Source organism: Oncorhynchus keta, chromosome 1, assembly GCF_023373465.1.
Source record: "Oncorhynchus keta strain PuntledgeMale-10-30-2019 chromosome 1, Oket_V2, whole genome shotgun sequence".
Lineage (NCBI taxonomy): Eukaryota > Metazoa > Chordata > Actinopteri > Salmoniformes > Salmonidae > Oncorhynchus > Oncorhynchus keta.
Window position 1 is genome coordinate 53,169,706 of NC_068421.1, and position 20,527 is coordinate 53,190,232.

The following is a 20,527-nucleotide window of genomic DNA, read 5'->3' on the forward strand; positions in this document are numbered from 1 at the left end:
TGGTAGTCATGAAGTGCTTTGAAAGGCTGGTCATGACTCATGTCAACACCATCAGCCCAGAAACCCTAAACCCACTCCAATTCGCATACCGCCCCAACAGATCCACCGATGACGCTATCTCAATCGCACTCCCCACTGCCCTTTCCCACTTGGACAAAAGGAACACCTATGTGAGAATGCTGTTCATTGACCACAGCTCAGCATTCAACTCCATAGCACCCACAAAGCTCATCACTAAGCTAAGGACCATGGGACTTAACACCCCCCTCTGAAACTGGATCCTGGACTTCCTGATGGGCCGCCCCCAGGTGGTAAAGGTAGGCAACAACACATCTGCCACGCAGATCCTCAACTCGAGGGCCCTCAGGGTTGCGTGCTTAGTCCCCTCCTGTACTCCCTGTTCACCCACGACTGCTTGGCCAAGCACGACTCCAACACCATTACGTTTCCTGACGACACAACAGTGAGATGAGACAGCCTATAGTGAGGAGGTCAGAGACCTGGCAGTGTGGTGCCAGGAAAACAATCTCCCTCAACGTGATCAAAACAAAGGAGCTGATCGTGAACTACTGGAAAAGGGGGCAGAGAATTTCAAAATCCTTGATGTCCACATCACCAACAAACTGTTATGGTCCAAGCACACCAAGACAGTGGGCACGACAACACAATTAATCCCCCAGACTATTTATATTGTCGCCCCCGATATAACAACAAATCAGGATATTGAATGATGCGCTAAATCGGCTAAATACTATATCGTTAGCAGATCCGTTTATGATGGTATCACTCTACTTGTTTTGATGCCCCCACGAGTGTTTGGATAGGAATGGCATTGCCGAGCTATCCGTATCATGCCGGCATCTTAAGGAGGTCACATTGATTTCATTTGGCAATATTTCACTGAGACTTAGGCCAAGTTGATGCTGCATAATGTTGTTCTAGAAACAAGGAGCATGTCGGGATGCATGGTGCTGCGTTTCTCCTCTGTTTCAACGCCGTAGTGCAAGGGCATCGCAAAGAACGATCTCCCCTGTGTATCAGAGTACTGCAAATGCTGTGCTATTTCTGCCGAATGCAGGTTGCCTTTATGTTGACAACAAAAAACGACACTCAATTGGTTGGACATTGTTCCGTGTTTTTTAAGATGGACTATGTAAATGATTTTGGAACGTACAATGGTCTCAATATGAAAACCTTGCAAATAAAGCTAGTGGCTTGTTTGAATTCTATTTTTTTTTTCAGCTTGTCATGATTGCACTGCGAATGTGACTTTCCCATGTGATTCCGTTGAATTACTCAGAGGGGAAATGGGTTTCAGTGAGGATAACAGTCAGGTCCACAGAAACCTACTGTATCCTTCTCTTCACACTACATCACACCCCCGGGTGGAAAGGGAAATTAAGAGAGGGAGTGATGGAGAGGTGGATGTCTTTGCTATTAATGATGGCAATAAAAGAGAGCGAGGGAGAGAGTGATAAATAGGAAAATACATCAGAAGAGAGAGAGGGAGATGAAAGAGAAAGTGCTTTGTGGGAAGAAACCATGTCTGACGTGAGCTAGCAGCTACTGGGAGGGCTATGGTCATAGCTCCTTCTGTTTGAGCTTATACACTCTCTACACAGTCTCTCCTCTGGGATGATACCCCTATTACAGTCTGTTTGATTTTTACAAAGCCTCCGGCAACAACAGAGTAGTGGTTTCATGTCAATAACGTGTGTGTGTGAGAGATTGTATATGAAAAAGGGAGATACCATGAGGATAGCGATAAAAGTGTATATTTGAGGGCGTCGGTAGAGTAAAGGGGTTCCACTGCCTCTTTTCTATTGGTCAGGTATGACAGCATTCTCCCCAATGAGTCCCCCACTCCCCCTCCTTCTCTCTCTCTCTCTCTCTCTCTCTCTCTCTCTCTCTCTCTCTCTCTCTCTCTCTCTCTCTCTCTGTCCCCCCTCCCTCTGTGCACTTGCCCTCCCCTGCCTGTCTGCCGTAGTCCATTTGGAGCGCACAGCAGCGGCAGTAGCATCTGTTAGCGGTTAGCCATTAACAGCAGTGCTGAAAAGGGGGAGGCCCTGTTACATTTGTTTTCAGGGATGTCTACCACGAACGCATCAACCCACGGACACCCTCTCTCACTCCCCTTCTCCCCCTGTCCTCCTTCCCTCTCTACTCCCCCTCGTCTTCTAGCACCTCTCCGCCTCAGTGTTTCGGTCACATGCTCCCTGTCTCTCTCCCTCCGTGTTTTGCGCGCATGCTTAGCCGTCCGCCCGCCCAGCCCCAGACCAGACTTCTGCATTGGAGCAGCACGAGCAGCAGGGTTAGCCATTAGCTGTTAGCATTGCAGGCCTTTTAGGTGGTGAGTGCTATAGGAGAGAAGAGGGAGGAGGGAGCACTAGCGTGGTTTGCTTCTCCACCTGCCTCGCCTCTCCGTGACCCGACCTGTGGCTCCAGGGGTCCCCTGCGCTCCTGTTAGGCTTTGGACACAGCAAATGGACCCTCCTGTTCTGCAAAGGACCTGGAAGGAATCCTTTACTTTGACCGGAAGGTATTCTACTCTGGCTGTGTTTTGTTAGGAAAGTCTACTCTGCTGGAGTTCTTAGGTGAAGGAGTCCCTTTTTTTGAAGCCTTGCTGTTTCTGCGAACAGAGGGCAAGGACTGTTTCAGTGCTCCTCTGTGGAATTGAAGGATTTCCTGAAGAAGAGAGACCCAACACAGGCTTGTGTGCCCAGTGTCCTGCTTAAGCTCACTGCCAGAGCCATCCTCTCTCCTCTGCCTCTCCCTGATCTAATGTGATCTCCAGCATCATGTCTGTTTCCTCTCTGACTCTTAAGTCACTACGAGGACCATTCAGCTGTGCACAAACGCGGCTCCCAAGACGTCACATTCGGGACGGAAGCAGCTTCTGCCTAAGGCTGTGTGACTGATAGAAACACATTTAAACATAACAAGATTTAGTCTCTTCCTCTGCTTCCGAAGTGTTTTACATCAGAAAGGACTGCTGGGGTGTAAAGGGACAACATCATTTGTAAGGGATTTTTAAAGATGGATTTTTTTTTTCTGAAGCAAACTCAATCCATCTACTTTGCCTGCTGTGGCCTGTATGTATTTGTCGTTACCTCAGGACTGGCGATATAAAAGTACCCCGCTTTCTTTGATGTCTTCTCTCGTTTATGCGAAGTCCTGGGCATAGGGGCTTGGTTGTGAGAGAGGGATTCTCTTCTCTTTGAAGGAGGAGAGTGGAGGATAATAAAGTGGAAGACTCATCCCCTGTCGTCAGTTTAAACCGACTAACCGTCTGTTTTGCTGCTAGGCAACGGCATGCCCATTTTTAGAATTTCTGGGGGAAAAAGCAGTGTGAAACAGGATCGGTATCTATTCAGAACTGTGCCTGTGTAATATTTCTTTGGCTATATCACAGTGATAGCACCCCATATCTACGTTATGCTGGATGCTCTGGTCAGTTATGAGGCAGGGACTATAGTGTTATCAGGCCTAGTGGCTGTGTCTGCTCTCTGACAGTGGTGCTTACTGAATGGACACGATGAACCCAACAAACTTACTGATTCTCTATGCTGCTCAAACCCGCTGGATCCTCTCTACCTTTTGAAAATAATTATGTTTATGGTCTATTTTTGCAGAGTTTTGTATTATTACTATTGGGGATGACAGTCTATTGAGAGATGCTCCCATCCAACACGTCGCTGTGTCTCACTGCCTGGAACGATCAACCTGTTATTTTCCCCTAAAGGTCACCGCTGTCATTTGTAAAGTTTGCATTGCTAAACAGCCAAAGAAAAACATATTTGCTGGACTCTGACCTCAAGTTTTTGCCCGGGGTGACTGACCCTGATACGAACCTGTCCCCGGCTACGTCTACGCTTTCGGACTGCACGCTGGAGTCGCCCTTCACCCTGGCCACCCTGGCCCCAGAGCGGGATCCTCCCTCCCCCTCTCGCTCTCCGCCCTCCTCTCCCTCCATTTCCCCCACCACCCCACCCTCACCCTCGGTGATGACGCCAGCGGTGCGGAAGGGCAGCTGGGGGGCAGAGGAAGGGGGTTCAGCAGAGGAGAAGGCTGGGGAGACTGACTCTGTCTGTAAGGTGATGGGGCTCCTGGGGATGGGCCACCGCCTCTTTGTTCCCCGACTACTGGCGGTGAGACTGGGGCAGGGAGTGAGACGGGATAGGTGGGTGGTGGGTGGGTGGACAATCTTACCCTGCCGAGGGCTACTGCAGGCGTAAACCTTCTTCTCAGTGCAGTTATGTTTCAAAATGCTTTTGTAATGTATTTATGTTGAATTGCGTATATTGTTCAATAGCTTGGGCTGTGTGAGTCTAATTTTGGATGATCATTATGACAATGCATCGGAATGCCAACGGGTGGCGCTATTAGTTATTGCCATCGTAGTCAACCTGTTCTAACTCTCAGTTGGCATGTGACACTAACAGATATGTTGTATCGAAGTAGTATTATTGCAAAATACTACTATTACAGACAGAGTTTGACATTACAGTGTCATGCTTTCAGACCTTCTGGTGTCAAGGGAGCTAAAAATGCGACTTCCACGCTTTCTGTAACAGTCTTGCTAATATGAGCGCTCTGGTTGAGATTTACTAAGCGCTTGTTCTGGGTGCAAAACAAAAAATGCGGCAACATCATACTATACCGTAATGTCTTATTCCTTCTTCAAGGCTCCCGAGTGGCGCAGCGGTCTAAGGCACTGTATTTCAGTGCTAGAGGCATCACTACAGACCCTGGTTCGATTCCAGGTTGTATCACAGGCGGCCGTGATTGGGAGTCCCATAGGGCGGCGCACAATTGGCCCAGCGTCGACCGGGTTAGGGTTTGGCCGGGGTAGGCCGTCATTGTAAATAAAGAATTTGTTCTTGACTGACTTGCCTAGTTAACTAAAAAATAAAAGCCTTTGCTTTACCTTTTCAATACCCTCTATAATAGACGCGTGCAAAGTTTGGGCCAAACACCAAGCAGATTTAAAGTAATGGATACTATATATACCCTGTTCTATTGGCTGAGCTTCTCTTCTTGTCTTTTCCCCACAGACGTCTAAGGATGATTTGCTCCAGGCTGATTTCGAGGGAGCACTGAAGTTCTTCAGGGTCCAGCTGCCGAAGCGCTACCGGGCTGCGGAGAACGCACGCAGGCTCATGGAACAGGCCTGTAGCATCAAGGTAGGAACAATTTATTTGGTTTTCCGTTCCCCTGCAATGCACACACTGCACCGACCACTGGTCCAAAATTGAGCTCTGCTCAGAAGCTTATGTGTCCGACTGGGCGAAATCCGGTTTTTATTTCCATAGATGTGGAATTGTTCAGCCTAGTTGACTAGGCCAGTCTGACTACTCAGCCAGGTTTGCTATCAGAGCCGAACAGATGACGGTTCCTTGTGAACATTTTTTCCTTTATTGGTCTCTCAATATCTTCTATATCACGGGGCACACCACATCTGTCTGTCTGTCTGTCTGTCTGTCTGTCTGTCTGTCTGTCTGTCTGTCTGTCTGTCTGTCGTTTTAAATGTAAACTGTACCTACATCCTCCCACACGGAGAATATAATGAGGTCTGTGGTATTTGGGGAATGTGCTGAGGTCAGGAGGAGGCCCCAGTGGCCCAAGGCTACCTGCCTGCACACAGAGATGACAGGCTCAAGACAACCACACACACAAAACACGCATGCATATTGACGCCACACATACATACATTCACATTCCTTCACACTCTTCACATACACTGCTGCTACTCTGTTTATTATCTATGCATAGTCACTCTATCCCTACCAGTACCTGTGTACCACCTGTATATAGCCTCGTTATTGTTATTTTGTGTTACTATTTTTCCATTAGTTTATTTGGCAAATGTTTCTCACTTTTTCAAGCTCTACATTGTTGCCTAAGGGCTCGTATGTAAGCATTTCACGGTAAGGTCTACACCCGTTGTATTCGGCGCATGTGACAAGTAAAATGTGATTTTTGATTTACGCAGCAGCTCCCGTTAGTGTGTGTGCTCGCTTCGCAACTGTGTATAGGTGGCAAACCAGAAGGCAAGGGCATGTATACTCTCACAGGAAGGAAGAAGAGCCAAATGGAAGAGCCAATTCTCTCCATCTCCACCCATCCTGTATATATATATCCTCTCTCCCACCCCCCTCTCTCCTGTGTATTTCTAACCACAGGATATCCTGAGTGTAGTCACTCTGCATGCGCTATTATGCAATTATTTTGTTGCACAAGCTTATCTCTGAAAGAACCAGGAAGAAAGTGATCTGCCAAATGTTCTGCTTTCAACTCAAATATTTGAGTCATATTACGTCGCCTTCTCACATACTAGACATCATGTAAAACACACGTACCGCAGGAGGCTGAGAGGAGGACAACTCAAAACGGTGGCTGGAATGGAGTGAATGGTATCAAACGCATGGAAACCACGTATTTTGATGAGTTCAATTACCGTTCCATGTATTTCCGTTCCAGCCATTACTATGAGCCCGTTCTCCGACACCGTCATGCGGGTCCAGAGGATGGTTTGAGACAGGCAGGCTCTAGGACCATGAGAGAGAGTCTGGGAGAGAGCTAGAGCAAGAAGGCGGGCCTTAAAATGACAGACATGCACAAGGTGAGCTGGACAGGTGAGTCAGCAGGAGTAGGAGAAGGAAATGGAGGACAACTCCTTAATCTCTTTTAGTTTTGATTCGGGCCAGACAGTCTGTCTCTGCTCTTTTTCGACCAGCATCAGTGTTTGATTCTGGATGAACTGTGCAACGAGAGACTTTACCTGGCTCGGCCTACTCCTGTGTTCTGTGACTCTGTCTTCCCCACACACACACACACACACACACACACTGCAAGAATGAAGACACAACGTGAAGCCAGCCTACACTCTGAGCTTGCAAGGCTGTTTGTTTTGGTTTAGCTTCGGCCATTTGAACCACAGAGGAAGATATCAAATCGACTAGCTGCTCAAAGACATTCTCGACTGTGATTGCAGTGGGCCGTCAAGTCTCTTGGGAGCTAAAACGTGTAATAGGACCCTCTGATTGACTGGCTGTTAGGACTGATCTGGAATCTGCTTCGGAATACAGGGGACTTTCCAAGACTCTGGGGCATGAATGAATTGCCTGATCAAAACGCATCCAGCAAGAGATAATTAACTTACTGAGTGTGTGTGTGTGTGTGTGTGAGAGAGAGAGAAACGAGCCACAGCAGTAGCCCTCTCATCCTGGGATTTCAATTCCTCCCTTCATTTTCATCTGAAGTGACATTGTGCCTGAGGTGTTTTGACAGAGAAGAGGCTCCAGAATTATCCACTCTATTTTTGCATCTTGTCCTTTTTGAACATTTTGTGGAACGAGAAAAGATTCCGGGGAAGGTGTGTGTGTGTCTGTCCTGTGCCCGTGTGTGCGTTCGCTGCTCTCAGGAGACAAGCTCATGGAGTGAGTGTGAGAGAGAGAGAGAATTTTATTACAGAATTTGGTGTCATTAGAAGCACAGTGTCTCCCGGCGACCACAACCGTCATACCCTGTTAACGGAACTGCACTTCATCAAGCTCTGCGTTGAATCAGCTGACACACCTCATTAATATGTCCAAAAAAAGGAAAGCTAGCTTGCCTGTTCACTTTACTTTGTCCTTTCATTTTTTTGTTGATGTCTAAAGCGGATCAACTTGACTGCTAAGCAGCTTAGGAGTCAAATGATCACCTGCTAGTTGGGGAGTGAAGCATTCTACAAGTACCAACCCCACAGGATTATGGGGTGGAATTTGAATTTCACAGCCCTAAACACTCCCAAGGACAACGTTGAGGAAACTTCAAGACAGTTCCAGGACAAAAAAGAAGACATAAAAAGGTCTTGAAAGGCCTAGCATTAGAAGTCCATTCAAAACCAACTCGGGATACCCACTGAAGGCGCTTGATTTGATTGATTAATCTAGTTGCGGTTATTACATTTCTTCTGCCTGCTTTCAAAATCCCTCTGGGAGAAAGTTTCAGGTTCAGCTGTTTCACCAGTGGAAGAAGTGACAAGAGAGAGGGGAAGAGAAGGAGCGGTTACTCAGAATGCTACTCCCTTGAGAGAAGGAAGGAGGAGAACGTGGACAGTGCCTTTCCACACCAGGGAGATCTCGTGAAAGTTAGCTAGGCAAAGCCCCAGGAGGATCTGAAGGCAATGTAGCCTCAACTTTGGAAGTTAAAAAAAAAATTATAGCCACCAAATGAGCAATTTTTTTCTTATTTTTTTCTTCATAATTTCATTTTATTTTTATTCAGGTTTTTTTGGAGGACACAAACTCTGTGTGATGTGTGCAGACTGCAGTGGCACTTAACACCTTGAGTCATTGTGGTCGGTCAGGAAAGTTCCAACACTTTCTCAGACACATTCGCTAAAACATAAGAGTTGAAGTGTTTGTGTGTAGTTGAGTAGGAGTGCGACTAAACCAGAATATCTTACCAAGACCGAAGGGAGGTGAAAATAATACCCTGAGCGCAACCTGAGAGGAGCGGATCGCAGGACAAACAAATGGAGGAAAGGAAGAAAGAAGGAAGAGAAATAGCAGCCTGGCGGTTCTGAGGAAGAGAGGGGTGAACGAAAGACACACTAGCATCCTCTTAACACGCTTGAGAACACCAAGCGAGAAAAACCGAGAGACTGACATGTGTGTTGTTATGCAGGGAGCCTCCCTTACTCTCTCCTACCTCACTCCATGCCGCCCTCCTTTAGGGGTGTGTCTTGTACCCTGAGGGACAGTGAAAGAGGCCAGTCACTCCTCAAGCTCTTTGACTGACCTGTTGCCTCTACTGCTCTCCTCCACCCCTCCACTCCTCGCCTTCTTTCCCCCACCCGTGGAGCTGACTACTATCCTGTGTCAAGATGATGGAAGAGATCTCGATCACAGTGGCGTATGATGCCCATGTCATCAACCAGATCTATGAAGAGGATATCCTGGTTAGCCTGGTGGCCCACTCCAAGCCTCGCAAACCTGTGGTAGGTGTAAGTCTAGGTTAAGTCTGAGTCACTCCTCAGTCACTCCTCAGTCCTGGCTACTTCTGCCAGCCTCAACCATCTTCACTTATGACTGCACTTTGACTGCCTAAGAACCGCTGAAGGAAACACTGCTTGTTTGTGCAACAGCAAGAACACTTTGTATCATTTTTCAGCTGGCTTGTAGGATACAGTGTAGATTGTAGTGTGTGTCAGTCAGTCAGTCAAAATCTGGTGCCGGAGAAGTGTCCTGGAAGATTTGATTTTATCGGACATTTGAGATATTTCCCGGTCATCCATATTTTTATTTTTTATTTTTTTTACCTTTATTTAACTCGGCAAGTCATTTAAGAACAAATTCTTATTTTCAATGACGGCCTAGGAACAGTGGGTTAACTGCCTGTTCAGGGGCAGAACGACAGACATGTACCTTGTCAGCTCGGTGGTTTGAACTTGCAACCTTCTGGTTACTAGTCCAACGCTCTAACCACTAGGCTACCCTGCCGCCCCTGCATTGGGTGCGTAAATCCATTAGGGTGTCCGCCATCGCAATCAATAAACGAGGGAATATGGACAAATGAGACACATTTACGTGTCCTTAGAAACAGCCTGTAACAAATGACAAAAACACCTTTCCTTGTGTATCGATGTGTAGCGTATGAAAATTTTTATAGCCCAATGTTTTGTTGGTTTTTAATTTCCTAAAACATAAATTGTGCACCGCATGGTTCAGCTGTCAGGGATTTGAGCACTAAATGCATCAGGACATTGCATGCATACAGTATAGGCCTATAGGCTTAGGAGCCCACTGTATGATATTAATATTTTAACAAGTGTATATAAAGTAAGAGAAGCTTAGGGCTAGCCCCAGGGAGAGCGTAATAGAAATATGCCTGTGGCATGCTACGACACCAATATACATTTCTTTGTATGATAGGCTACTGTGTCTGCTATAGAGAGATAGGCGTACAGGAGGCTAAATAGTTCATTTTCCATGCTAATATTTTTTTTGTAAAGCTAAGCATTCTTTTTTTGTGGATTATAGGAGGAGCTCTGGTAGGCCTAAAACGTTCTTCCTCACCTCAAGTTCAAATGTCGGATTCAGTTGGAACGCCAGTGCGCACAGCCTTTATATCATAGGCCTGCAGAGTAATAGGCTTATAGCCACACCACACCAAACCTTCACAAACATTTCTGAACTTTTGGGTAATATCAAAAGTAAGTCGAGCCATTGGGGAAATGCAAACATGATATTATATATTGCGGCAGACACAACATTACAGTTGGAACTTAATTTGGCCAAAGAAAATGGCTCAACAGAATGAAACAAAACACTTGTGAACTGGTTTAAATATTCCCAAAAATGTTGATTAAGTTATATTGCAGCAATTACCAATCAAGGCTAGTTTCTACCGTATCTAACACATGACAGCGATAGGATGAGGACATTTATTTAACTTAAACTAAATACGGAGCACACAAAGATCAAACTTAATTTAGCCAATGAAAATGACTCAACAGAATTAATCACACCAGGTTTTGCATATTTAAAGAACTGGTTTAGATTAATATATAGGCTAACAATGACATACAATAATAAGACTAATGATAAAGACAAATGTTTCTAAATGCAAAAAAAATTGTAACTGAAAGTTCCAAAATTGCATCCTACCTGAATAGCGAGTTTAACAGTAGCCTGCATTTGGCCGCCCCAATGTTCTTCTCATCTTAATCCATTACAGTAGTAAGAATTGTCCATGCAAAGGACAACCCCTTTTTAGGCTTTTCACTATAGGCATACTTTCTAACTTTTGTTTTACTTCAATTAAAAAGGCCTCCATTTTCGCAATCAACAGTAGCCAAGGCTCCACTCGCTCTCTCTCTCTTGCCTTAGCAGCCGGCGCATGCACGTACAACAGCGCACAAGGAGTGAGAGAATGGTACTGAAGCGCAAAATCTGGGTGTATGATAGGTAGCCTTGGACAATTTGGCCAGCTACAATTTTATTTATCGGATCTTAATTTATTTTATCGGCCAAAAGCCAGAAATTACCAGCTAACGGAAACCCTGGTATGAGTTGATGCACTGAAATGCAGTTTGAATTTGCATTGTAATTGTAGATATACACTGAGTATACAAAACATTAAGAACACCTGCTCTTTCCATGACATAGACTGACCAGGTGAATCCAGGTGAAATCTATGATCCCTTATTGACAGGTTAAAAAAAGATTGCTAAGCCTTGAGACAAATGAGACATGGATTGTGTGTGTGCCATTCAGAGAGTGAATTGGCAAGACAAAATATTTAAGCGCCTTTGAATGGGTTATGGTACTAGGTGCCAGGCGCAGCTGGGTTTTTCACGCTCAACAGTATTCCGTGTGTATAAAGAATGGTACACCACCGAAAGGACATCCAGCCAACTTCCCACAACTGCTGGAAGCATTGGAGTCAACATGGGCCAGCATCCCAGTGGAACCTTCATGCTTGACGAATTGAGGCTGTTCTGAGGGCAAAGGGGGGTGCAACTCAATTTTAGGTGTTCCTAGTGTTTGGTATACTCAGTGTATTTCAGTGGTTCAGTGTGTACTGCTAGTAGTCTTTTCCCTCTCTCCAGTCAGCTAAATTTCAGGATGCTAACCAAATTACAATTGTCAGATTGTTTCAATTAAAGAGTTATTTTCAGACTCAAAGGAGACCTTATTCTTCACTCAGCATGTCAAATCAAATTGTATTGGTCACGTACACATGGTTAGCAGATGTTAATGCTTGTGCTTCTAGTTCCGACAGTGCAGTAATCTGACAATTCCCCAACAACAAATGTAAAGGGGTGAATGAGAATATGTACATATAAATATATGGATGAGCGACATAGGCAAGGTTCAATAGATGGTATGCAATACAGTATATACTTATGAGTAATGTAAGATATGTAAACATTATTTAAAGTGGATAGTGATCCATTTATTATTTAATTTTACCTTTATTTAACTTGGCAAGTCAGTTAAGAACAAATTTACCTTGTTCAGGGGTAGAACGACAGATTTTTACCTTGTCAGCTCGCTGATTCGATCTTGCAACCTTTCGGTTACTAGTCCAACGTTCTAACCACTAGGCTACCTGCCGCCCCCATTAAAGTGGCCAGTGATTGGGTCTTAATGTAGGTAGCAGCCTCTCTGAGTTAGTGATTGCTGTTTAACAGCCTGATGGCCTTCACCACCTGGGGGCGGCCCGCATTGTCTGTCGACCTGTTGGGGCGGTATGCAAACTGAAGTGGGTCTAGGGTGGCCGGTGAGGTGGAGGTGATATGATCCTTGAATAGTCTTTCAAAGCACTTGTTGATGACAGAAGTGAGTGCTACGGGGCGGTAGTCATTTAGTTCAGTTATTAGAAGGTGTTTGTCTGGAAGCGTGACGTCGGTGTCCGTGACGTGGCTGATTTTCTTTTTGTACTCCGTGATTTCCTGTAGACCCTGCCACATACGTCTTGTGTCTGAGCCGTTGAATTGCGATAAACGCATGTATGAACACGTGCATGTCTTTGTGCTTGTGTGTTTGTCTGGTCATCGAATTCAAACACAACCCAGTTGTCCTGACTTGGCTGTTTTTGAATCCTAACCTAGTGCAGTGACAGTCATTTTGATATTAAAATGTTTTCAGCCAGGAAAGGCACCATTATGCAACAGTTAGCCTATTTTCCACAGTGCACACAGTCTGTCAGGCTTATAGCAGAGAATACTGTGCTCGGCTCAGATGAAGAGCATGTGTTTCACATCGGCTCTGGTCAGTTCATCAACTAAAATCCAAAGCGAGGGTGATTTTTACAATTATCTGAATTGAATTTCAATGCGTTTGAAATGGTTGGAATTGGAATTTACCCCATCTCTGATGTGTCAATGAATGTGCACGCCGTGTCTTGGTGTACATATGAGGATTAGTGCGCCCTGAAACATCCACACACTGTGTATACTGTGAGGGTATAGTATTGGACAGGAAAATAACATTGGTCTGTAATCTCTAACTGCTGCCTACAGGTTCCAGCTCTGTCCTGGTAAGGAGTGGCTCTAGAACAATGCTTGTACGTTGTTTAGGCTATCTCTGGAGAGCTGGGCCTCTCATGAACTCTGGCCTATTTTGTCAGTGGGTCAAGGTTAGCTTACCCTTAGGTTGTGTCCCTATGGGCCCTTAAAAAAAAGTAGTGCACTACATAAGGAATATGGTGCCATTGACCCAGCCCTAGTTTATTTTGGTTCTCATTGCGCTACATAGCCCCAGCTGCCACCAATAGGGTCTGGTTCCAGCAGATGCTTTCTCACGCCACAGAAGCTGTGAGACATACAAGATGAGACAGGATGGTGCGTTACCACCACCAACCGCATGGGTGGTGAAATTACATTTAGAATTAGAAGTTATTAGCTAGCGACTAGTTAGTAGCACAGACAAAGAGGGTTAGTTATCAGTGTCTTTGCTAGTAGTACTAGCCACTAGCTGCTACCTACAGTACCTTCAGAAAGTATTCACACCCCTTGACTTTTTCCACATTTTGTTGTGTTACTTACAGAATTTTAAATGGATTCAATCGAGATTTTGTGTCACTGATCTACACACACTACCCCATAATGTCAACGTGGAATTAGGTTTTTAGAAATGTTTAGAAATCAAAAAATGAAAAGCTGAAATGTCTTGAGTCAACAACTATTTTGTATTGGCAGGCCTAAATCATTGAAAATGTGCTTAACAAGTCACATAAGTTGCATGTACTCACTCTGTGTGCAATTAATAGTATTTAACATGATTTTTAGATGATTCATCGTCAATGTACCCCCACACATACAATTATTTGTCATGTCTAGCTGTGAATTTCAAGCACAGACTCAACCACAAAGACAGGTTATCCAATGCCTTGCAATGAAGGGCACCTATTGGTAGATGGGTAAAAATACATTTTTAAAAAGCAGACGTTGAATATCCCTTTTGAGAATGGTGCTGTTATTAGATACACTTTGGATGGTGTACAAATATGCCCAGTTACTACAAAGATACAGGAACCCTTCCTAGCCGCTCAGGGATTTCACCATGAGGCCAATGGTGACTTTAAAACAGTTTAATTTATGTGATCGGCGATAACTGAGGATGGGTCAACAACACAATACTAACATAAATGACCGAGTGAAAAGAAGGAAGTCTGTACGTAATACAAATATTCCAAAGCATGCATCCGGTTTGCAATAAGGCACTAAAGTAATCCTGCAAAACATTGGCAAATAAATTAACTTTTTGTCCTCAATACAAAGCATTATATTTGGGGCAAACACAACACATCACTGAGTACCACTCTTCGTATTTTCAAGCATTATGGTGGCTGCATCATGTTATGGGTATGCTTGTCATCAGCAAGGAGCAGGCAGTGTTGTATTATAAATTAAACCGGATAAAGCTAAGCACAGGCAAAATCCCAGAGGAAAACTTTGTTCAGTCTGCTTTCCAACAGAGTCTGGGAGACAAATTCACCTTTCAGCAGGACAGAAAACACAAGGCCAAATATGTGATGGAGTTGCTTACCAAGACTACATTGAATGTTTCCCAAGTGGCCTTGTCTTGAAAATAGATGTCAAGACTTGAAAATGGCTGTCTAGCAATGATCAACAACCAATATTATACAATCCAGGTGTGCAAAGCTCTTAGAGACTTACCCAGAAAGGATCACAGCTGTAATCACTGCCAAAGTTGATTCATAACATGTATTGAATATTGAATATTTATCTAATTAAGATACATTTTTATTTTCTATACATTTAAAATACATCTTAGAATTATTCTTCCACTTGGACATTGAAGTATTTTGTGTATGACAAACATGACAAATCTATTTAAATCTGACTTTGTAACACAACAAAATGTGGAAAACGTTAAGGGGTAGGAATACTTTGAAGTCACTAGCTAGCTTGCTAGCGTTACTAGCTAGCTTGCTAGCGTTACTAGCTAGCCGCTAGCGTTACTAGCTAGCCGCTAATGTTACTAGCCAGCACTACCAGCTAGCCACTAGGCTACTACTGGCTCTGCTAGCAGGTGCTAAAGCACAAGCAACAGTGGTTGTTTGGTTGTAGGGATTTTTGGCATTAACATTATATAACAAAATTATCAAAACTAAATTGGCATATTTTGTCAATGTATTTTTTTTAAATTACATTTTGTTACCCCTTTTCCTTCCCAATTTCGTAGTATCCAATTAGTAGTTAGTCATGTCCCATCGCTGCAACTCCTGTATGGACTCGGGAGAGGCGAAGGTTGAGAGCCGTGCGTCCTCCCGAAAATCAACCCAGCCAAGCCGCACTGCTTTTTGACACAATGCCCGCTTAACCCGGAAGCCAGTCACACCAATGTGTCGGAGGAAACACCGTACACCTGGCAAACGTGTTAGCGTGCATTGCGCCCGGTCCGCCACAGAAGTCGTTAGTGCGCGACGGGACAAGAACATCCTTGCCGGCCAAACCCTCCCCTAACCCGGACAACGCTGGGTCAATTGCGCGCCCCCCATGTGTCTCCCGGTCACGGCCGGCTGAGACAGCCTGGACTCAAACCAGGACCTCTAGCGGCACAGCTAGAACTGCGATGCAGTGCCTTAGACCACTGCACCACTTGGAAGGCCCTACTTTTCCAACTTCGACACACTATGATACGAACACACTAACATAACGCCCTGGACCAGAGCCAATGCGTCGACTGGTATGTGCGTAGCACACTGACGCTCTGTAACACATTGAAAGGTTGCTCGTGCACATTCCAACTGAGATGCAAAAATCCCAAAATCACATGTGCTTTGCAATTTGCAGACCAGGGCTTCATCAGCTAATTTGCAGCTGGATGGTTCTTGCTGTCACTGCCTCCAATATATTTAGCTTGGCATCATTTTGAATCTGAAATGTTTTATGTATTTAATGTATGGGATATTATAGCCTCGGGATTATATTTTGTATGGCATATTTTAACATTAGGAGTATATTTTATCATTGGAAATATAATCATGGCTTGTAAATATGTTTTGTATGGCTAGACAGAAACTATTTCAGAGATGGCGAAATTAATCTGGGTGATGTTTGAATTATCTATAGTCAGCCATATTAGAGGGTTATTTTAACTGTGTTTTTTTGGGTCTGAAGTTGTCATCATGGAAAAAGTGAGGGTGAAATAGTGTTGTCTTCTGCCACTTTCAAGGCTGTCTGTGGTCAGATATGACTGAGTGAGAGAGGGAATACATGAGTGTGAGAGAAAATGACGGGTGAGAGAGGGTTTTTGTTTTTGAGAAGTTTCCATATGTTGCTATGTGTCATCTAATAATCCCATGGCAAATATGTAAGAGGGGAACTGAAGCTTTTAGTATCATTTTGTTTTTTGGCTAATACTCTTCAAGTAATTTCTGCAAGGAACTTCACACACCCCCCTCAAGAGACAGTTGGGCTACTCATAGTCACTGTTGCTATAGCGAAGTGAGAACGCCATCAGCAATAACAGTAATACATTTCTAGAAATCAAAAAAATACCTAAATATTAATGTGATAATCTAAAAAGCATTTTGCGTGTGTAGTACATCTGGACAAGCCTCTGTGTGGCATATTCTTTTTATTTTTTATATTTGTTTTTAGATTTAAGCGCTGTCCTTTCATCAATAGCTGGCTCTACATCTCTTTCTCTCGCTCTTTCTCCTATTCATATTGTTTTCAGATAATTTCTCCCTTTTCTCTCCTCTCTCTCCGTGGTGGTCTCTATCTTATCTTTGCAGGGCGTCACACCTGAACAATGCTGATGTGCTGTCTTATCAACCACATACATTCAGTACCCATTTTAAGCTAACAAATACAACATAGAACCGGTTTGCCTGCTTAGATCTTTCTGTGGATTCCTTTCTTGTTTCTTACCTGTCTGTCAGGTAATGGGCCATAATATATTATATGATAACTGGTGTGTGAGTTAATCACTGGGCCTAACATTCTATCAGGCTCAGAACAAACTCGGGATGATAACAATGTCTTTATTAGGGAATAGGATAGCAATAGGGTGTAATGCTATGTTGTGTAACTGAGAGCACTTGAGAACTGCTTGACAACTCCAGTCACTGAGTAGCTATGTTAAACTCGTGCAACCCCTACTCTCGCTTTATCCGTCTCTCGAATTCTCTCTTGCCCCCCTCCATCACTCTCTCTCTCTCGCAACTGTACTTGCCATTTCTCTTTTGCTCATCCTTCCTTTTTGTCTTCTCTCTTTCTCAGCCAGAGAGCTCCTATCTCTTCCTCTCGTCTGTCTGCTCTCTATCTCAGACAGAGAGCTCCCATTTCTCCCTCCCTCTCTCGCTCTATTTTTCTCCTTTCCTTTTCTCCTATCTTTGGCAGTCTCAGCCGGTGAGCTGTGCCCCCCCCTTCTCTAGGGGCATCTGGTGGCCGTATCCATGAACAAAGTCCCTCCCCTCTGTGACTCTTTACTCCCCAGACCTGTAATCCACATCCTAGCAGCAGCTACCATGGAAACGCCAAGGGCTGAGCAACCCTAGTCCCTGCACTCCAGCAGGAAGAATACCATCTCCTTAGGCACGGGCCTGGCTGGCAGAGACCAAAGGTGTCGCCATGTTCTCTTGTATACACTGTGCAGGTGTATAATGTATCCTACCTTTAAAATAAAAAAAACAGTGTTCAGGTGTTGCAATTAGGATGAGGGCAGTTACTGTTTCTTCTTTTTGAAGTAACGTGTTCATAATACTTCTGTTACTGTGTTGTTCATATCCTTTGTTGCTTGTGCTTCTGCTGGGAAATAGAGGCTGAAGTGCTGCGTGGAGTAGGAGGGTCATTAGGTATCCCTCAAATGAACAGGTGTACACACAATAAATGGGTCATTAGGTATGCCTCAGAGGGTAACCGCACGAATGAGACGCAGACGGCAGCCATTTTGTGCCAAGGCTAAAGACGCCTTACAGTTGATAAAATTCCCTAGAAAAAGCAGCGCATAGGGAGGGGTGCATTGAATTGATTCCGTTCGAAAGAAGAATGTTTCAACTGGGCCCACTGTTCTGTTCCATGTTGAAACGGGGGGAAAAAAAGAATACAAATGAAGCAAATCTAGTTTGGTGTTCTGTTGGTCCCTGGATCAGCAGATCACCCTGCTCACTGTAACCACAGCTCTGCGTTGTATCCATTCGGGGAGACACGGAACTGTAGCCAGTTTGAATTCCTTTAAAATACAGCCTTGCTTCCTTTGTTCCTTGAAGGAATTGGACGGTAGCAAGTCATTTAATGCAAACGAATCCTTTATATATGCCGTCACTTACAGATCAGTGATTTAGCCTACCTCGGGTAAGGGAGAAAATGATTCATTATTATTGTAACAGAACCCGGGCTCTACACCTTATTCTTTAGCCTTGTTAGTGTCACCATCTTGTGGTCGAAGACGTTACACTTTAAACACTTCATTAAAGTTTCTTCAATTCAGCTCTTCGTTTGAGTTCAAGACAACCCCATCCACCAACACTGCTTTTCCCTCTCCGCCTCTCCCGTCACCCCTTCCAGGTGCCCACCAAGAAGCTGAAGAAGTTTGAGAAGGAGTACCAGACCCTGAGAGACAGCCAGCTGCAGCAGGAGGACCCCGTCGACCGCTACCAGGTAAGAAACAGACTGCTCCGTTATCTTAACTACTGCTCCAGGATCAGTTTACTCTTACCTCCCATTCTGACGTCACCTGTTAGGTGGATATCTGACCCTGTATGAGTGGGGGGCCTCACTTCTAGTTTCTCCCTGTTCAGCCACTACAATTACCCCGGTGTTTCCCATAGCTATTAGTGTTACTTCAGAGCCCCCCCCCCTTACTGTAACTGTATACTCCCTAAAGAATTGGATCTCAGAAAACGGTTTGTTTGTAGGTATAGATGACGCTTCGGGAAGTCTTTGGTATCCTACCTAAAGAAACAACATCCAGGGGAAACACTGATATCCTTCCCTGTAGACCCCAGTCCCACCCACTTTCTCTCTCCCCCCTCCCCCTCTCTCCCTCCAGTCTCGGCTCAGGTCTGTGTAGAACACTGCGCTGATCGTGGCAGACTACGCGAGGTGTACCCAGACTCAGTGGAGAGAGACTTTTGTTATGAGTGGAGGCCATAGACTTGTGCTGGTCAAAGATGAGGAAAAGAAAAGATATGTCTCAGGGCTTTCCTTTGTTCATAAGGCCGATTCTGAGTAACGAAACCGAATCGCCTGCGAACCTCGTCTAGTTGTAAAGTGAAATTGACTGTGATGTGTGAATGAAACTGACGTCTCATTGTTTGTCAGGACAACCTGTAGAGTTGTGTCCATGTGGGATTGATTTTAGTATTACTGTTCATGTGAGAGAGAGAAAAAAACGGACATTGATGTTATAATTAGGCTGTGGCTGTTACAACCGGGCTTGGATGTGTTTTTGACCAGGCTAATGTTTTGTACATGTGCTGTGCCAAACCCATACCCCCAATGGCCTGCTGCCCTGGACAATTCGAATGGGCCAACGTCACAAAGTTTGTCACAAGGGCTGAATGTGGCAGATACATGACAATTATAGGCATATCTGTTCTGTTTTGTTTGTGCTTTTTTTGTTTTCATTTTCGGTAAAGCTTTGAATATTATTTCACGTTTTTAGTACTTCATGTGTGCTTTTTGAATGTTATTCTTCACCATTTAAAGATGTATTTATTGAACCTTTATTTATACAGATTTGTCTAATTGACATAAGAATCTATTTTGAAAGAGAGACCTGTTCATTTATTTTGAGTGTGTGAACCGATGGGCTTGCCCTGTAGCTGTCATGTCTCTGTCATGTAGGCTAGATTCCGTTTCACCTCTCCTTCAGCCCCTTACTCATATTTTTCACCAACTCTGCGACGTTCACCCGTACGAAAGGACAGCAGGGCATTTCATCAAGGGGTTTGTGTAGCACAAATGCAGAAAGTTACGCCGCCATTACAATTATTACTGACAAACGTTTGAAATGTTTTAAAGTTCACTGTTGTTTGGGACCATGTTCCTAAGTGCTTTTTATTTTTCTGAAGTTTTTATATAGTATTTTTTTTTAACGATACCTTACAGTTGAATTTTGTTGTACCTACTGCAAGACTCACGTTGTGTTTACGTTCATGCTATTCTGAATGTGATGCCTAAAGCACAGAGTTTTTATTTGTTCTGACCCGACACAAAATACAATAAAGTTTATTTTGTAAAGAAAACATGCTGGATGAGATTCTAAGCCGTCTTTCCAGAGAGCCCGAGTCACATGAGTTTGAGCATCCTCGTCCCTCATAACAAAAGACATGTAATGAAAGCAATTAGGATCCGTTTTAAGCCTGCCGCTGTGTTAGATGAAATGAGGCCACTGATCCATTTGAAAATGTATCCTTTCCTTCCCTCCCTGAAGACAACCAATTCAACCATGTCAGATCAGAGATGACCTCAAAGAAAGAATAAGTAAGGAATGCATTTGAAAAGTATTTGGACAGACCCCAACTGTTCACTTCAGTCCTCGTCCCCTTCTCCCAC

The 20,527-nt window shown here is 44.3% G+C and overlaps 1 protein-coding gene across 7 annotated transcripts in view; it reads left to right on the plus strand.

Moving 5' to 3' along the window:
• The window catches only part of LOC118387542 (rab GTPase-activating protein 1-like), a 157,256-nt gene that overhangs the window by 130,094 nt on the left and 6,635 nt on the right, over positions 1–20,527 (plus strand). For 3 of the 7 annotated variants that reach the window (XM_035776007.2, XM_052527499.1, XM_052527507.1), the window contains 2 exons: positions 5,055–5,183; positions 18,536–18,628. In XM_035776007.2, coding sequence (XP_035631900.2) covers positions 5,055–5,183; positions 18,536–18,628 — 222 coding nt within the window. Of the gene's footprint in view, positions 1–2,146; positions 4,149–5,054; positions 5,184–6,977; positions 8,987–18,535; positions 18,629–18,885; positions 18,993–19,019; positions 20,225–20,527 lie in introns of those variants that run through there. The other 4 variants (XM_052527510.1, XM_052527511.1, XM_052527518.1 and 1 more) reach the window with 4 other exon arrangements.